Source organism: Oncorhynchus clarkii, chromosome 9 (genome assembly GCF_045791955.1).
Source record: "Oncorhynchus clarkii lewisi isolate Uvic-CL-2024 chromosome 9, UVic_Ocla_1.0, whole genome shotgun sequence".
Taxonomy (NCBI): Eukaryota; Metazoa; Chordata; class Actinopteri; order Salmoniformes; family Salmonidae; genus Oncorhynchus; species Oncorhynchus clarkii.
Genome location: NC_092155.1, coordinates 68,909,187 through 68,929,242, shown reverse-complemented (window position 1 = coordinate 68,929,242; position 20,056 = coordinate 68,909,187). Strand labels below are relative to the sequence as shown.

The 20,056-nt window shown below is 42.5% G+C and overlaps 1 protein-coding gene across 26 annotated transcripts in view; it reads left to right on the top strand.

Moving 5' to 3' along the window:
- Positions 1-13,581: 13,581 nt before the first annotated feature.
- LOC139416847 (E3 ubiquitin-protein ligase HUWE1-like) overlaps positions 13,582-20,056 on the top strand; it is an 81,281-nt gene continuing 74,806 nt past the window's right edge. For 22 of the 26 annotated variants that reach the window (XM_071165967.1, XM_071165985.1, XM_071165982.1 and 19 more), the window contains exons 1-5: positions 13,582-13,658; positions 14,918-15,003; positions 19,395-19,445; positions 19,682-19,751; positions 19,862-19,960. In XM_071165967.1, coding sequence (XP_071022068.1) covers positions 19,707-19,751; positions 19,862-19,960 — 144 coding nt within the window. In that variant the 5' untranslated portion in view covers positions 13,582-13,658; positions 14,918-15,003; positions 19,395-19,445; positions 19,682-19,706. Of the gene's footprint in view, positions 13,659-14,350; positions 14,368-14,917; positions 15,004-16,933; positions 17,034-17,203; positions 17,552-19,394; positions 19,446-19,681; positions 19,752-19,861; positions 19,961-20,056 lie in introns of those variants that run through there. The other 4 variants (XM_071165961.1, XM_071165962.1, XM_071165960.1 and 1 more) reach the window with 4 other exon arrangements.

Here is a 20,056-nt window from a genome sequence, read left to right as displayed (position 1 = left end):
GCATTACCGCCACCTACTAGACTGAAGTACAACTCCCTTATACGTTGCTTTAAAAAAATTATCCCACCATCTACCACTACACTCACAAAAATAAATAAAGAAATCAAATGATAAAGAATAACACCACCCTACTCCACTATTTAAATATATTTCGTCCTACCTAGGGTTGCACATTTTGGGGAATATTCAGAGGTGGGAATGAACAGGAATATATGCAAATTAATATTAATATAATTTAAATGTAGATGTTTTTTGCATTGAATATATATCATATGGAGGCAGAAACATAAACCTTTATCATAAGTAGACATAATTGCAAATGATTAAATCCGTACAATAGAAATGTAAAAAACAATTTAGTTATGAATTGAACTTTAATTAAATGAGTTGACTCTTCACATGAGATGATTTAACTGAACAAAAAAAGAAAGGGAATATTGAATGATCCCCAATGATCCATCGCATCTCCCAAAAACATTTTTCAACATACATGATAAAATGGAACCAATATACACAGGCGGTTAGGAAAGCAAATGGCTAGCTTTCTCAAACAGGAAATTTGGATCCTGTAGCACAAACTCCAAAAAGTTCTAGGACACTGTAAAGTCCATGGAGAATAAGAACACCTCCTCCCAGCAGCCCACTGCACTGAGGCTAGGAAACACTGTCACCAACGAAAAATCTATGATAATTGAGAATTTAATAAGCATTTTTCTACGGCTGGCCATGCTTTCCACCTGGCTACCCCTACCCCGGTCAACAGCCCTGTACCCACAGCAACTTGCCCAAGCCTCCCCATTTCTCCTTCACCCAAATCCAGATAGCTGATGTTCTGAAAGAGCGGCAAAATCTGGACCCCGACAAATCAGCTGGGCTAGACAATCTGGACCCTCTCTTTCTAAAATGATCCGCCAAAATTATTTCAACACCTATTACTAGCCTGTTCAATCTCTCTTTTGTATAGTCTGAGATCCCCAAAGATTGGAATGCTGCTGCGGTCATCCCCCTCTTCAAAGGCGGAGACACTCTAGACCCAAACTGCTACAGACCTATATCTATCCTACCCTGCCTTTCTAAGGTCTTCGAAAGCCCAGTTAACAAACAGATCACCGACCATTTCAAATCGCACAGTACCTTCTCCGCTATGCAATCTAGTTTCCGAGCTGGTCATGGGTGCACCTCAGCCACGCTCAAGGTCCTAAACAATATCATAACCGCCATCGATAAGAGACAATACTGTGCAGCTCTATTCATCGACCTGGCCAAGGCTTTCGACTCTGTCAATCACCACATTCTTATCGGCAAACTCAACAGCCTAGGTTTCTCAAATGACTACCTCGCCTGGTTCACCAACTACTTCTCTGATAGAGTTTAGTGCGTCAAATCGGAGGGCCTGTTGTCCGGACCTCTGACAGTCTCTATGGGGGTGCCACAGGGTTCAATCCTCGGGCCGACTCTTCTCTTTATACATCAATGGATGCTCTTGCTGCTGGTGATTCTCTGATCCACCTCTACGCAGACGACACCATTGACATCACTGTATACATTTGGCCCTTCTTTGGACACTGTGTTAACTAACCTCCAGATGAGCTTCATACAACTCTCCTTCCGTGGCCTCCAACTGCAAGTAAAACTAAATGCATGCTATTCAACTAATCGATGCCCACACCTGCCCGCCCGTCCTGCATCACTACTCTGGACGTTTCTTTTTTTAATTTGTTTATATATATATTTTTTTTACATTTTACCCCTTTTTCTCCCCAATTTCGTGGTATCCAATTGTTGTAATAGCTACTATCTTGTCTCATTGCTACAACTCCCGTACGGGCTCGGGAGAGATGAAGGCTGAGTAGCACTCCGATACACAACCCAACCAGCCGTACTGCTTCTTAACACAGCGCGCATCCAACCCGAAGCCAGCCGCACCAATGTGTCGGAGACTACACCGTGCAACCTTGGCTAGCGCGCACTGTGCCCGGCCCGCCACAGGAGTCGCTGGTGCGCGATGAGACAAGGAGATCCCTACCGACCAATCCCTCCCTAACCCGGACGACGCTAGGCCAATTGTGCGTCACCCCACGGACCTCCTGGTCGCGGCCGGTTACGACAGAGCCTGGCCGCGAACCCAGGGACTCTGATGGCACAGCTGGCGCTGCAGTACAGCGCCCTTAACCACTGCGCCACCCGGGAGGCCCTTACTCTGGACGGTTCTGGCTTAGAATATGTGGACAACTACAAATACCTAGGTGTCTGTTTAGACTGTACACTCCTTCCAAACTCACATTAAGCATCTCCAATCCAAAATTAAATCTAGAATCGGCTTCCTATTTCACAAACAAAGCATCCTTCACTCATGCTGCCAAACATACCCTCGTAAAACTGACCATCCTACCAATCCTTGACTTCGGCAATGTCATTTACAAAATAGCCTCCAACACTCTACTCAGCAAATTGGGTGCAGTCTATCACAGTGGCATCCCCTTTGTCACCAAAGCCCCATATACTACCCACCACTGCGACCTGTATGCTCTCGTTGACTGGCCTTCCCTTCATATTCGTTGCCAAATCCACTGGCTCCAGGTCATCTATAAGTCTTTGCTAGGTAAAGCCCCGCCTTATCTCAGCTCACTGGTCACCATAGTAGCACCCACCCGTAGCACACGCTCAGCAGGTATATTTCACTGGTCACCCCCAAAGCCAATTCATCCTTCGGGCCGCCTCTCCTTCCAGTTCTCTGCTGCCAATGACTGGAAGGAACTGCAAAAATCACTGAAGCTGGAGACTCATATCTCCCTCACTAGCTTTAAGCATCAGCTGTTAGAGCAGCTCACAGATCACTGCACCTGTACATAGCCCATCCAACTACCTCATCCCCATACTGTTATTTATTTGATTTATTTTTCTCCTTTGCACCCCAGTATCTCTACTTGCACATTCATCACTCCAGCGTTTCATTGCTATATTGTAATTATTTCGCCACTATGGCCTATTTATTGCCTTACCTCCCTTATCCTACCTCATTTGCACACACTGTATATAGACTTTTTTCTATTGTATTATTGACTGTATGTTTGTTATTTCCAACTCTGTGTTGTTGTTTGTGTCGCACTGCTTTGCTTTACCTTGGTCGCAGTTGTAAATGAGAACTTGTTCGCAACTGGCATACCTAGTTAAATAAAGGTGAAATAAAATGATAGTCTAGAAACCAAAGCTTTGGTTGTCTTCCTCTCAGGCTTCCATGTCTTCTCCCTGGACCTCCTCAATGTCCACCACTTGAACATCAGACTCTGAGGCCTCATCTTCACTGTCACTTTCCAACCTTGTTGAGTATGGCTCATTGTCAGCCTCAAAAGGCCTCAAATTTGCCCAGATGGCCACCAATTTTTCAACCCTTGTATTGGTCAGCCTGTTGCGTGCTTTGGTGTGTGTGTTCCCAAACAAGGACCAGTTGCGCTCTGAGGCGGCTGATGTTGGTGGGATTTGGAGGATGATGCAGGCAACAAGGGAAAGAAACTCATATCAACAGTCCCTTCGACCAGGTGGCTGATGAGATATGTTGGCACGACTGCCACATTGCATCTCCATCCCAAAGCCCTTGCTTGGAAGTTTACTTCGCCAGACTGCAAAGAACCTTGCCCTCATCCAGGCCAAGGTGGCAAGACACGGTAGTGATGACACCATAGGCCTTATTGATCTCTGCACCAGACAGGATGCTCTTGCCAGCATACTTGGGGACCAACATGTACACTGCAGCATGCATGGCCTTCAGGCAGAAATATTCACACTTTTTGATGTATTTCAGAACTGCAGTTTCCACTGCTTGGAGCAACAGTGAAGTGGGCAGGGCAGTACAGATTTATTATCTTATATCTGCAAGCAGAGTCTGAACATCAGACAGGATTGTATTGTCTCCCTCAATCTGTGCAATGGCTACAGCTATTGGTTTCAGGAGTTTCAGGCTGCTTACCACTCTCTCCCAAAATACATCATCCAGGAGGATCCTCTGATGGGGCTGTCCATATCGGCAGACTGTGATATGGCCATTTCTTGGAGAGACTCCTTCCCCTCCAGGTGACTGTCAAACATGATGACAACATTACCACAAAGGGTGTTGCTGGGCAGCTTCAATGTGGTGCTCTTATTCTTCTCATTTTGCTTGGTGAGGTAGATTGCTGCTATAACTTGATGACCCTTCACATACCTACCCATTTCCTTGGCTCTCTTGTAGAGTGTATCCATTGTTTTCAGTGCCATGATGTCCTTGAGGAGCAGATTCAATGCATGAGCAGCACAGCCAATGGGTGTGATGTGAGGGTAAGACTCCTCCACTTTAGACCAAGCAGCCTTCATGTTCACAGCATTGTCTGTCACAAGTGCAAATACCTTCTGTGGTCCAAGATCATTGATGCAATGTAGAGACCGGTGTGTCTGTTGTCCCTTGTGTCTGTGCTCTTGCATTATACTGGTTGAGGGGTGGAGATGTAGTTAATTATTTCTTGCCTACGAACATTAGACCACCCATCAGAGATTATTGCAATTACAGTCTGCTTTCTCTATGATTTGCTTAACCTTCACTTGAACTCTGTTGAACTCTGGATCCAGCAAATTAGTAGATGAAGCATGTCTGGAGGGGTGTATACTGGGTGTATACTGGGCAAAGAATATTCAGAAATCTCTTCCAATACACATTGCCTGTGAGCATCAGAGATGAACCAGTTGCATACACAGCTCGAGCAAGACATTCATCAGCATCTCTCCGACTACGTTCCTCCATTGGGTCAAAGGTACCAGCCAAAAGATTGGACACACCCACTCATCCAAGGGTTTTTCTTTATTTTTATTATTTTCTATATTGTAGAACAATGGTGAAGACATCAAACCTATGAAATTACACATATGGAATCATGTAGTAACCAAAAAAGTATTAAACACATAATTTTAAAAATTATTTTAGATTCTTCAAAGTAGTCACCCTTTGCCTTGATGACAGCTTTGAACACTCTTGGCATTCTCTCAATCAGCTTCATGAGGAATGCTTTTACAACAGTCTTGAAGTCGTCCCCACATATGCTAAGCACTTGTTAGCTGCTTTTCCTTCACTCTGCGGTCCAACTCATCCCAAGCCATCTCAATTGTGTTGAGGTCGGGTGATTGTGGAGGCCAGGTCATCTGATGTAGCACTCCATCACTCTCCTTCTTGGTCAAATAGCCCTTACACAGCCTGGATGTGCGTTTGGGGTCATTGTCCTGTTAAAAAACAAACTATAGTCCTGCTACACGCAAACCAGATGGGATGGCGTATTGCTGCAGAATGCTGTGGTAGCCATGTTGGTTAAGTGTGCCTTGAATTCTAAATAAATCACCAACAGTGTCACCAGAAAAGCACCCACACCCCATCACACCACCTCCTCCATGCTTCACGGTGGGAACCACACATCATCATCTGTTCCCCTACTCTGCGTCTCACAGACATGGTGGTTGGAACCAAAAATCTCAAATTTGGATTCATCAGACCAAAGGACAGATTTCCGCCAGTCTACTGTTGATTGCTCATGTTTCTTGGACCAAGCATGTCTCTTATTGGTGTCCTTCAGTATTGGTTTCTTTGCATCAATTCGACCATAAAGGCCTGATTCACGCAGTCTCTTCTGAACAGTTGATGTTAAGATGTGTCTGCAACTTGAACTCATGAGAGCCAGTTTCATCATAACGCTTGATGGTTTTCGCGACTGCACTTGAAGAAACTTTAAAAGTTCTTGAAATGTTCCGCAATGACTGACCTTCATGTCTTAAAGTAATGATGGACTGTCGTTTCTCTTTGTTTATTTGAGTTGTTCTTGCCATAATTTGGTCTTTTACCAAATAGGGCTATCTTCTGTATACCACCCCTACCTTGTCACAACACAACTGATTGTCTCAAACACATTAAGAAGGAAAGAAATTCCACAAATGAACTTTGTTTTTAATATATTTTTATTTTATTTCTTTTTATGCTTTATTGGAAAGAGACAGTGGGAAAGACAGAGGAGAGAGTGTGCTGAAATCTGCAGTGGGCAGGATTCGAAGCCATGCTGCAGCGGTATATGTGCATCGGAGGCTGTGGCTTAGACCACTAGACCACCCTAGGCTACCCCAAATTAACTTTTAACAAGGCACACCTGTTAATGTCATGCCTGCCCCCGTTACCCCTCCCTGGCGCTCAAGGCGCCATGCTCCCCAGCATTACGCACTCCTGCCACCATCCTTACGCACACCTGCCTTCCCTAATTCCCTCCTTAATTGTTGTTTGTCGTTGTTTACCCGTGTGTTGACGCTGTTCCTGTCTCGATACCTGTCTGTTCCTGAATAAATGTTGACTCCCCGTACCTGCTTCTCATCTCCAGCATCGTTTATTACAGTTAATTGAAATTCCTGCAAGGTGACTACCTCATGAAGCTGCTTGAGAGAATGCCAAGAGTGTGCAAAGCTGTGATCAATACAAGGGTTGGCTACTTTGAAGAATATCAAATATATTTAGATTACTTTAACACTTTTTTGGTTACTACATGATTCCATAAGTGTTATTTCATAGTGTTGATGTCTTCACTATTATTCTACAATGTAGAATACAAATAAAGAAAACCCCTTTAATGAGTGGGTGTATCCAAACTTTTGACTGGTACTTTACAGGTAGGAGCAAAGTGACTATGCATAGATAATAAACAGTGAGTAGTAGCAGCGGGGTCAATGCAAATAGTCCAGGTAGCCATTTGATTCATTGTTCAGCAGTCTTATGGCTTGGGGGTAGAAACTGTTAAGGAGCCTTTTGGACCTAGATTTGGCACTCTGGTACCACTTGCCGTGCTGTAGCAGAGAGAACAGTCTATGACTTGGGTGGCTGGAGTTTTTGAAAAAATGTTGGGCCTTCATCTTCCTCTAGTATAGAGGTCATGGATGGCACTACCCTCTGTACCTTCTGTGTCACCTCACGGCCGGATGCCGCGCAGTTGCCATACCAGGCGGTGATGCAAGCAGTCAGGATGCTCTCGATGGTGCAGCTGTATAACTTTTTGAGGATCGGCAGACCCATGCCAAATCTTTTCAGTCTCTTGAGGGGAATAGGAGTTGTCGTGCCCTATTCACAACTGTCTTGGTGTGTTTGAACCATGATAGTTCGTTGGTGATGTGGACACCAAGGAACTTGAAGCTCCACTGCAGCCCCGTCGATGTGAATGGGGTCGAGTTCGGCCCTCCTTTTCCTGTAGTCCACGATCAGTTCCTTTGTCTTGCTCACATTGAGGGAGAGGTTGTTGTCCTGGCACCACACAGCCAGGTATCTGACCTCCCTATAGGCTGTCTCGTCATTATCGGTGATCAGGCCTACCACCGTTGTGTCATCAGCAAACTTAATGATGGTGTTGGAGTCGTGCTTGGTCCCCGTGTTGAGGATCAGCATGGCAGATGTGTTGTTGCCTACCCTTACCACCTGGCAGCGGCAAGATACATACTGACAAGATACGTCTCTCCGCCCAACAAATGGGAGTCATTGTCCACAAAGCGGCACAGCAGGCTGTCTCATTCCCCCCTATCCTTTCTTTGGATTGGTGGATACATCTCATTATTGTAACCCTTTTTAAAATATTTGTTGAGGGTTGTTGATGTCAACCGCCTGTATTCAATAGAGAGAGATGCTATGCTACTAGCCTTATGCCATGAATATGCATAGCCATCTCGAGACAACTCCGATATAAAGTGTTTTTTCTCAAAGTTGCCGGGATGTCACGAGTCCTACTTATACAATACACTTGTAACAATTTATGCATTAACGTCACCCGCTGGAGGTAGACAGATTTTCCGCCAAGTTGGGCATCTTTCTTCCACTGTCTTTCTGGTTGACTCTCTCAGGCAGGATGAAAACGACAACATCGACCATGATCCTTTACTAGTTACGGCCACTTCCACCATGATCCTTTACTAGTTACGGCCACTTCCACCATGATCCTTTACTAGTTACAGCCACTTCCACCATGATCCTTTACTAGTTACGGCCACTTCCACCATGATCCTTTACTAGTTACGGCCACTTCCACCATGATCCTTTACTAGTTACGGCCACTTCCACCATGATCCTTTACTAGTTACGGCCACTTCCACCATGATCCTTTACTAGTTACGGCCACTTCCACCATGATCCTTTACTAGTTACGGCCACTTCCACCATGATCCTTTACTAGTTACGGCCACTTCCACCATGATCCTTTACTAGTTACGGCCACTTCCACCATGATCCTTTACTAGTTACGGCCACTTCCACCATGATCCTTTACTAGTTACGGCCACTTCCACCATGATCCTTTACTAGTTACGGACACTTCCACCATGATCCTTTACTAGTTACGGCCACTTCCACCATGATCCTTTACTAGTTACGGCCACTTCCACCATGATCCTTTACTAGTTACGGCCACTTCCACCATGATCCTTAGTGATTTTTTGGTGCCATTCAGCCCCATTCAGCAATATGGCACGCTTCAAATTCAAATACTTCCGGCTTCATTCACCACCAGGAGTTTTCCATAGGAATACATGGATGACGTCAGCCCTATCACTCTACTGGTTTTAATGTCTATGCATAGAAGCTAGTGATGACCGAGTTCCCTCCCCACCACTGGATTGTCACCAACGATGATATGTATGAATGGACAAAGCCATAAATCACATGACACCATTCATTCCTATGTGAAGACTCATTGAAGCCAAATTAAGTTGGTTAAGATGGCGTCTTGAGGACACATAACATCACAGAGTTTCTAAACCCAGAGGCGCAACATCATGACACTTCCGGGAATGCTTGCAAAACAGACTAAGCAGACCAGGTCTGAGAAGTCAATAAGATGCATTTTAAATCAGTCCTTGAACTAACAACCTTGTGAAAGTGACAAACTGACAGTTTTTCATTTTCGCCAAAAAACAACTTTATATCGAAGGAGTGCATTTGATTTGATGGCTTGCACATGTGCAGTTCAGCACGAGACCACCTTTTAATGTATACAAACCCTGGATTGCTGATGCTATGTATGTCTTTTATTTAACTTTTAATATTGTTAAGTATTTAATATTGAATATACTCCCAAGTAGGAGCAATCCTCCATAGTAATGAATGGAATTCTACGCTATTTCAATTAAATCAGGGATGGCCAACTTGCGGCCTGCGGACCAAATATATATACACTGCTCAAAAAAATAAAGGGAACACTTAAAACAACACAATGTAACTCCAAGTCAATCACACTTCTGTGAAATCAAATTGTCCACTTAGGAAGCAACACTGATTGACAATAAATGTCACATGCTGTTGTGCAAATGGAATAGACAACAGGTGGAAATTACAGGCAATTAGCAAGACACCCCCAATAAAGGAGTGGTTCTGCAGGTGGTGACCACAGACAACTTCTCAGTTCCTATGCTTCCTGGCTGATGTTTTGGTCACTTTTGAATGCTGGCAGTGCTTTCACTCTAGTGGTAGCATGAGACGGAGTCTACAGCCCACACAAGTGGCTCAGGTAGTGCAGCTCATCCAGGATGGCACATCAATGCGAGCTGTGGCAAGAAGGTTTGCTGTGTCTGTCAGCGTAGTGCCCAGAGCATGGAGGCGCTACCAGGAGACAGGCCAGTACATCAGGAGACGTGGAGGAGGCCATAGGAGGGCAACAACCCAGCAGCAGGACCGCTACCTCCGCCTTTGTGCAAGGAGGAGCAGGAGGAGCACTGCCAGAGCCCTGCAAAATGACCTCCAGCAGGCCACAAATGTGCATGTGTCTGCTCAAACGGTCAGAAACAGACTCCATGAGGGTGGTATGAGGGCCCGACGTCCACAGGTGGGGGTTGTGCTTACAGCCCAACACCGTGCAGGACGTTTGGCATTTGCCAGAGAACACCAAGATTGGCAAATTCGCCACTGGCGCCCTGTGCTCTTCACAGATGAAAGCAGGTTCACACTGAGCACATGTGACAGACATGACAGATTCTGGAGACGCCGTGGAGAACGTTCTGCTGCCTGCAACATCCTCCAGCATGACCGGTTTGGCGGTGGGTCAGTCATGGTGTGGGGTGGCATTTCTTTGGGGGGAGATCCCTCAGGAGACCATCCGCCACCTCATCAGGAGCATGCCCAGGCGTTATAAGGAGGTTATACAGGCACGTGGAGGCCACACACACTACTGAGCCTAATTTTGACTTGTTTTAAGGACATTACATCAAAGTTGGATCAGCCTTTAGTGTGGTTTTCCACTTTAATTTTGAGTGTGACTCCAAATCCAGACCTCTATGGGTTGATAAATTTGATTTCCATTGATAATTTTTGTGTGATTTTGTTGTCAGCACATTCAACTATGTAAAGAAAAAAGTATTTATTAAGAATATTTCATTCATTCAGATCTAGGATGTGTTATTTTAGTGTTCCCTTTATTTTTTTGAGCCGTGTATATGTAACGGATGTGAAACTGCTAGCTTAGTTAGCTGTGGTGCGCGCTAAATAGCGTTTCAATCGGTGACGTCACTTGCTCTGAGACTTTGAAGTAGTGGTTCCCCTTGCTCTGCAAGGGCTGTGGCTTTTGTGGAGTGAAGGGTAACGATGCTTTGTGGGTGACTGTTGTTGATGTGTGAAGAGGGTCCCTGGTTCGCGCCCGGGTATGGGCGAGGGGACGGTCTAAAGTTATACTGTTACATATATACAGTGTGTTTTTTCGTTTTTTTGTTGTTGGGGGAACTCAGTCGGGTCTCAACTTACTTTCAGAATAATGGAATACACAAGGTGCAATTTCGAAATTTGGTTGTGCATCAACAGTCACTCAATTAGCCCATGTCAGCTAAAATGTTTTAGATTGGTAATTTATCTAGCGGCCAGCTATTTAAACTTGTAGTAAGCATGGTTGAATTACTCACTGGGGTGGGACCCATTGATCATCAGTTATCATATTAAGAACTGCAAACATTTGCCTCCACCCTATTGCAAAATTAGTAGAATTGTAGTAAATTAGCTTTTAAAACTATACACTTTCTCTCCGCCCAATATCAAAATGTGTAGAATTGCATGAAATGAGCTATAAAATGTCTATATCGTCTCTCCGCCTAATAGCATAATGTGTAGAATTGCATGAAATGAGCTATAAAATGTCTATATCGTCTCTCCGCCCAATAGCATAATGTGTAGAATTGCAGAAAACTTGCTTCAAAACGGCAACATTTTCTCTACATCCAAGGCAAAATGCACAGAATTGCAGAAAATTAATTTTAAAACAAGCCACTGCGCTGCCTCATGCTGAGTTCTGTTTTTTTGTGGCCCTCACCCCCATCAAAGTTGCCCATCCCTGAATTGAATGTTTCAAGTACAAAGTTACATGTATTTAAGTATTTTTGTAGTGGGGACAGTAACAGTTTAAAATACTTTCAGGAAAAAAATATATATGTTTTTTCCAATTTAATTTGTATGTTTAGCCTACATAATATAATTTTAAAGTATGCATTAAGATGTCTGTAATAGAATAAATGTATTTAAAAAAATCTAACAATTTTTTCAGAATGGCACAAATTCCCCGATATCAGGGTACTCATGCCAAGTATTGGTCATGATATGGTTTCAGTTTAATTAATTAATAAATGCATTTCTGTTGTTCCCTAAATATTTTTTACAATTGAAGAGGAGTGTCAAGATGGCTGCGCGGTGGCTTCAATACAGTCGTCCAAGGTTTTTACACACCATTGGTTTAGCTGGCCAACGTCGCCATGACATCGCCACAGACAATGACCCAGATACTTCACCAGATGTATAAATGTGAAGCATCCGGTTGGCGTTTTCACTAACTACCAAATATGGTGATGAGAGGAAGCCCAGCGGCCGGCAAGTGGGAGAATATGGAGCGAGGTGGATTTTGGCCGACATTCTGCTAATTTCATCGATGAAACATGTGATCTCCATACAGTTTTCTGTTTCCAACACTACAATATGTAACAAACAGAGTGAACTGCACTTTGTAGACTTCACCCTTCGAGAAGTAAAAAAAAAAAAAGCGTGGTTTTGAAGGAGTGCAAGGGCGAATTTGCACACACCCGCTTCACAGAGCAGGCGTTTCCTAACGGAAATATGCAAATAAATGCTAGAATGCGCCTATAGGATCTCACTAGAGAGTGCTTGCCTATGTCAACCTCCTTGCTTGTTCTGCCCACTATGATTAATTTACTCCCATTGCAAACGACATCATTGACATCGCGTACACGTGTGATCAGGGATTTCTATTGGAGAAGCAGTTTCTACCAATCTTCATACAGTACTGTCTTTGATAACATGCACAGTTTAATAATGAACATTGGAGCATTCGGGATGGCGCTGTATCACAATCGGCCGTGATCGGGAGTCCCATAGGGCGGCGCACAATTGGCCCAACGTCGTCCCGGTTAGGGGAGGGTTTGGCCGGGGTAGGCCTTCATTGTAAATAAGATGTTGTTCTTAACTGACTTGCCTAGTTAAATAAAGGTTCAAAATAAATTAAAGCACAAGGGCGATGCGCACAAGTTGGTGGCAGAACAAAAGGGAGTTATTTTAGAACGGCAGCAAAAAAGCCTATATTTACTTGTTGCTTATGAGTGCATTTCCCACACATTTTGCATTATAATTAGATTTTAAGCCTCCGAAATGTTTGTGTCATCATCGCAAATCAACTGCATTACACTTAAAAAACACTTAAACTTCAACCAGTAAAATGGTCATTTGGCTAGCTTTTGCTACTGCCTATATCAATGATCGTTAGTATTATAGCTAACAACTGCTCCATCAAAATAGTTACTTTGAAAGATCACAACCAAATATAATCTTAGGTACTGTTCAAGCAAGAATGAAAACATAATTGTAAGAATATGAGAACCACAAAAAGTTATGTTTAGAAATAATAAAAATGTAAACCTAGCCTTTGTTGAATGGGTGATGGTGATGGCTTTCAAAAGCGCATCTATGCGTAAATGTCAGTGTGTCGTGTACTGGAAAAGGGTCTTTTGGGTTAGTTAGTTAGTTGGGTAATGAAAAATGGCAAACATTTTCCCATGTTGTATCACAAAGTGTAATGGCTCTATATACTACTGTTCAGTTGGGGGCAGTAATGCAACATTTTGGATGCCAACCGCGGTTATAAAACCCACTGAAGAAGAAGAACATGCGCAGTTTGAGCTACTCCGGGAAGTGACGTTACAGGCTAGCTCAGTGCTGCCACCTCTCATTATCTATCTCAAATTGAAGGTCGACTGGGGTACTGCATGCTGCCATTAGCAACTAAATTATCCTTATAACTTCTGTACGTGATTTTTTAAATCATCGTTTGAAGGACATACATCTGGTGTATTAGAAGCAACTATTGGTACCATGATTGTCTTCTAAACATGTTTTTCTTTACACGAAGTTTGCCATTTTCCATTCACTATAACGGGGATCCTGTTTGCCGCTAACAATGCCTGCAGTACCGCGGTCGACCGTGAACTTCCATGGCTTCAATGACATGGGGGGCAGTCGTTCTCTCCTGCCTCGCCAGAAAGCCCCTAGCTTACGTAGGAAGCGCAGTTGTTCTCGCGAGATTCAAACCTACCCAGCTCGCTAGTGCAAGATGGAGAAGTGAAATTTACACGCATCTAAGGTAAGCAACTATATGCATATCTTCGTTAACATTGGGCTCTAGTATGATGAAATTTTGAAATTAGGAGTCTTTAAAAACGGTTCATATTGGTTTGATAGTGCTAAGCAGGGGTCTGAAATGCGCGTCGTTTTAGGCTAAAACACGGACATTCTGCTGTGTGAACCGCCATTATTAATTTAGCCATGGACCATGCATACATAGTCCCACCAGAGTTTTCTCTTTGGTCCCACTGAGTGAAAAACCACTGTGGAAAATATCATTTAAATAAACTCTGTCGTTGCGATGCGCTATACACGCGCTACAAACACACTGCAGCTTGCGTGTTTTCTGAAAAGCTAGCTAACCTAGCTTGCTATGTTTCCTGTATTTTGTGTAGGGTAAAGGCATTTTGCAAGAGGCAGATGCCCTTTGCTTTGAGATTTACAATGAGTTAGTCGATTAACCATGTAAACACGAACCTCAGCGGCAGAGAATCCGATATCCCGTTACAACTAACTACTACTCGTCGAGGAGCTAGTCGAGATTGCGGATGAAAGTTTAGCAGAAAACCGACACCAATGTAAAGAGGCTAGCGAGTTACTAGGCTTGCTAACGCTGGACATCACATTATGCCGGTATTTTGATTGACAGGTCGTTTGTTTTACGAGGAGATCCTAGAAATGGAATTCAGAACTGAGCAGAACAGCCAGAACACATTCAGTTATGACTAGTAAGTAGAGGTTGATTTAGGTCAGATCAGCCCATTTGGATTTGAAATAAAATGATATTGTTGACATTGTGTGAATAGTCAGTAACATTCGAGTTGTTCATATTTGATTATTAATAAGCCGTATTTTTTTACATTTCTCATGAGCCTTTAGATTGACATTTCATCCAGTTTCACAAACTGCCTTACAATATTCCATTTGCTTTTCCATTTTGTTTTTTTAACCTTTATTTAACTAAGCAAGTCACTTATTTACAATGATGGCCTAGGAACAGTGGGTTAACTGCCTTGTTCAGGGGCAGAAAGAAAGATTTTTACCCTGTCAGCTTGGGGATTCGATCTAGCAACCTTTCGGCCCAATGCTCTAACCACTAGGCTACCTGCCGCCCCATCAATGACAGTTCCCTCATATCCTTCAGCTTCATTCGAATAGGTAGGCCAACCATTGTCTTAATTGTTTTTTGTTCATCTATAGGTTTGGTATGTCCCCTTAGGAGCCCAGCATAAAAAAATAAAAATAAACATTTTGCTCAATAGATGTGCTTGTTTTTAGGCTCTCAGATTGTTTTAGGAGACCAGGCAAAACAATGCTAAGGAGGAGGAAATGATGGTGACACTAGTGAACCAAAGCAGTTTCTGGTATGTACCAACTACTGGTAGTATTGTAAACTACTATAATTTACAATAAGTATTAATCTCTTCTAACAAAGTTGTCGTTCTTCTGTCACCATTTTATTATGCTATTTATCTAACTAAAATAATTAGGGGATGAACTTGAGAATATTGTTTACTTACAACATGTTTCATTTGACTTTGAATTGTAGCTAAAAGCATTGTGGCCATCAGAAAGCCATTTGAATAGCAATGCAGTCTCATTGATGTCAGACAAACAGCAGCAGATTGTGATTCTTCCAGTGATTTGCTTTTATGTATTCCACTGTCTTCGAGAGACCATTGTTTGCCTTCTGACATCCTCATGTCACATAGTGTGGTTATCCTTCTTGCTGCAGGGCTCTAAGGAGGCTTTCACACAAAATTGGTTTGGAGTTCATTTACCACTTTTAGTTTGGTTAGTGTTCACACCAGTCGAAACTATCTGCGCACTAAACAACGCACCATGGTTCTCTCAAAAAGGGTGGTCACAGTCTGATTCCATTTGTGCAGTGATGCGGTTCGCGCCAGGTGAGAACGCAGTCTGGACCAAACACAGGAAAAGAACCAGAGGCGAGCTATATTATTGGTTGTTTGACTGCGATTGTTTGATGAAATGGATACATCATCGTAATTTCATATCCTGGAGATTTTGGCTACTCACTTCACAGTTAGCAGCTATTATGCTATTTCCTGTTATTCTTGGAAGGCCAAATTAATATGAAGCTTGGGGTGCAAGTGATGCTTAATTTCATGATAATCATAAATGGATTTAACGTGAGCATTTTGTGCAAAATAAACAAATTAGTAGCATGAACACATTATTTTGTTTAGGCCTTTTAGCTTGTTTGACATTTTGCAATGTGAAACCAACCGGACCAAATTGGGGGGGAATACCATGTAACAAATAATCTAACTCTGATTTGAACTATAGCTCAGTATTATGTGTGAAAACGCCCTATGGTTGAGGCCAGACTGTACGTGGAGAATGGACAACATTTAGAATCGATGTATTTTGGTCCGTGTGTGACGTATAAAATGCCCTCTTTACTAATTGGCTGAAGGGGGGGAAATACATTCTTGGCCAATACTAATAATTGGCCAAGAATGCATATAGAGGAAACCACTGAAATTGTAAGGATATGGACCGATCATCTCAGCTGCGGCTCCCATTGTGAAAGCATTTGAATTCACGAATACAGATCAAATTAACGGGCCAGTCTGGCCTCACCTTAATGCTGCAATTGCTTTGGCAAATAGAAGAGAACCCAACAGTTTTAATTGCGTTCATCTAATACATTTTACTAGATTGGAGATGTATACATAGACAGACAGGATTTCCTGTCAAAATGCCAAAAGTATGTTTGCTCACCTGCTGATGTTTTACATTTATGAAGTGTTGCTTGCTAAACGATAGTGGAGATGAGTTCTGACTACGTTGGTACCTTCAGCTTATTCAGAGGATAATGTTACTCTAGTTACAGGGTGGATGGATGGTGACTTGTGTTAATAGAAGATCTATAGATACAACTCTTATGATAAAAACAATATATGCACAATTTGGTTGCTGAGGTTTTGTGGTTGCTGGATAGGGGCTTAATAAAATGTGTGTCAGTACTCTATAAAAGGCCATAGGGGGTGTTTTGATAGTTACTGTTTTCAGAAAGTAATACTTGATGTGGGGGAAAATAATCTCCACCCCAAAGTATTTTTTTTTTACTGAGTAACACACAGGAATTCAAATCCTAGATGTTTCTGCTGTTACAATGGAAAACATTGAGATATTTGTATTTAACTTCTGTACAGAAACTTGCAGCAGATATTCCCACACAAAATATGAACATGTTTTAGAGGGATGGAGAAATGAACGCCAATCTCCTAACTAGCTACGCAAATTTGATGAACTAAAACTGAAATACACCACCAACTCGCTGTCACGTTAGGTCCGTATGGGGGAATGATTCAGCTGGTTATTAAACGTTTCGGCTAGCTAACCAACCAACCGGCTAGCCAGCGCGGTAAGTGAGAGCGTCTTTTTATCCACTTCAAGCATAATATTTTGGGAGGAGGTATGGTAAAACATAAACGACTGATTCGTTCACGTCTGGTCGGGTGTGACTGTTGCGAGCCAGCTAGCGAGTTGTGTGAACGGTTTGTGTATTGGTACGGATGCAGGAGAGGACGGGCTTCTTGTGAGGCCTACTGCAGCCGGGCGCTAGATTTAACGGCGTGTTACACCGTTAGAGGAATGAGGAAAATACTCGCGGTAGCGGCGGTTGAATCTCTCAACTTGTCATTGCTAGGATTAGCATAGCTTGTTAATTTGCTAGCTAGTTTACCACACATTTCGTTAGATACGTCTTATTTGCTATTGCCTCGAGTATTAGATGTGTGTTGACATCCTCAAAAGCAATATTGATTGAAATAGCTAGTTAGCCAGTTCCCCACTGTCACCCAGCTAGCTAACTAGCTGCTAACTAACCTCCTACCCGGACATTTGGGCTTAACGAGAATTTACTCTTGTTCTTTCGATGAGGTATGCAATACATATTTATTATTACAGTTTAGCGAACTAACCGACTTTTTTTATCCATTAGCCAGTTAGCCCCGTTAGCTAGTGAACTATCCCCTTTTTTTTATTAGCTAGCTAGCTAATAATTTCCTTACCGCAGTAGCTAGCCTGCTACAGTAATGTTAGCTAGCTAACAGTTGCCTAACTACCATTCGGTTGATGCTCTTTTCGTGTATGCTTTATTTGATAACGCCAGCTTTGTTTTGGATAGGAACATGCTTGTCTGGTGTTAGACTAGCTAGCTAATTTTGTTACGTTGAGTATGACCGCGGTGTGTAGAGAACGTCAATGTTAGCTAGATAGCTAACGTTAGCTGGCCGTATACTCACGTTGTTGTTGAATGTAGTAACTTTGCTAACGTTAGTTAGCCAATTGCGACGTTCTCAGATTCTACGGTCTATTGGCGAACATTCATTGAAGTTGAAATGCCTTTAAAGCACTTTTCTTGACAGGTTAGAGACATTAAACTGGTAACGTGTGATATTTTTGACTAGTTCTGTGCGGGAATCTTTCAGCTATATTCAGTTATGTTGTAATGTAGATTAATATAGCTAATATATTAGTTAGCTTGTTCATCAAGAGATTGTATCAGTAAGGTTTTCAAATGCTTGGAACCAGCTGAGCAAACCCCCCGAATCCAGTCAATTGCAAACAGGTTGAGGGTAGCTGGCAACAATAGTCTTTCTGATTTGTCTGGGGTTTGTCGTGAACCAAGCCTTAGAGAGATAATGTGATAATGACCCATGTTTGATAGTAAGTTGCTCAGAGATATACTGGTGGAAATGTGCCATGTTTCTCAACATTGTATTGATTGGAACTGTGTGGATGCGCAACTGTCCTTAGGCCTATACTTTTGAACCCACACTTGGCTGTCTTGCTCAGAAGCTGTGTCCAGACTGTTACCTAATTGTATAGGCTACATGATTTGAATCTGCACCACTGAGCAAATAGATTTTCCTAGCTAGGCCCTCCTTGGTTGTTGTCTCTGTCTGTGTTCGAGTTCAGTAAAATACGTTTTTAAACCAGGACCATCCAAAAAATCTGCATTTTAAACCATTTCACCTGTTTTTATATTTGTTTATTTATTTATTTTACTTCAATAGAGTGATCAGGGGTGTGCAACTATAATTTTCCTTAACAGAAAATACATTATTGCAACACATTCGGTATAAATTAGCTTGATTTTCAAAAGATGACAACAGAAGTGCAACGCTATTTGGTTAGCAGCCACACAAGTAAATGAGCTTACAATGAAAAATGGCCATATTTCTGTTTATCATAAAAATAATGCAGCCAGCTACATTTCCTAATGTTTTGCTTGAAATTAATCTTGCATTTCACTTGAGGCTACACCAAGAAAAGCACCACAGAAAAGTAGCTAGACATCAGCTGTCTGCTGATAGATCTCATCCGATTGAAGTGCAACTGAAGTGTCAAATTAGTCTTCTGCAGAGCAGAAATTACAATAAGAAGCGTTATAGATATGTGTTTACAAAATGCAGCAAGATATTTCTTATGCATTATCTTTTTTCCTCATGGACAAACGCAGAATTCTGCATTAACACGACCCCTGGTTGGACAAGAGAAGCCCATTTTTCATGGGAGGAATGTTTTTTTGATTAGGGCCTAATGTCTAAATGTGTAAGTTAGGGTTAGACAAGTTTATTTTAAACTTCTCGCTATTCTCTCCCTTACAAGTGTTGAAAGGCTTGTACGGAAATTAGTGCCTTGACACAGGATAAAAATGTTTTTAGTCTTTCATAATGCCTTTATCTTTATGTGAATGACTGTCTTTCTCCTGTTTTAGGCATTGTGAATGAAACATGCTGTTAAGTGGGTATTGCCAAATTACTTAACTGTAAGTGACACTTGTATATATTGTTTCTTCTCAAAAATACCCATTGCATAAACTCCATTTCAGTCTGAAATGAATTAAACTTACCATCTACTATTTAACTTCTCATTTGTTGTTGCTAGACTAGATGTAAGGCCTACATTTGCAACTGTACACAACAGCACAATTTCCATGGAAACACACATGCATTGTTTTTCTACAGACTGCATGTTAATCTATTATGTTCTGCATTCCAACAGGCGCATCAGATAGAAGCTATTGACAATGAAGGTTGACAGAAGCAAGTTAAAGAAAACCCCAACTGAAGCTGTGAGTATGCATCTCAATGTTGTCTCTGTCTGTAGTCCCTGTTGGACCCGGGCCTGCACTCTACATCCTTTACAGTCTCCCCCTCCTCTCTTGCCCCCTCTTCCTCACAGCCTGCGGACTGCAGGACGCTCATAGAGAAGCTTAAGGGATGCCGCGACGAGCAACTGCTGTTGGAGCTGCAGCACATCAAGACCTGGAATATTGGCAAGGTGAGCAGGAGGGAGAGGCACTTTACAAATTATTTGTTAAAGTGACGTTCATTCTTTGTATTAGATCATAATTTCATTCATAGGCAGTACTTTACC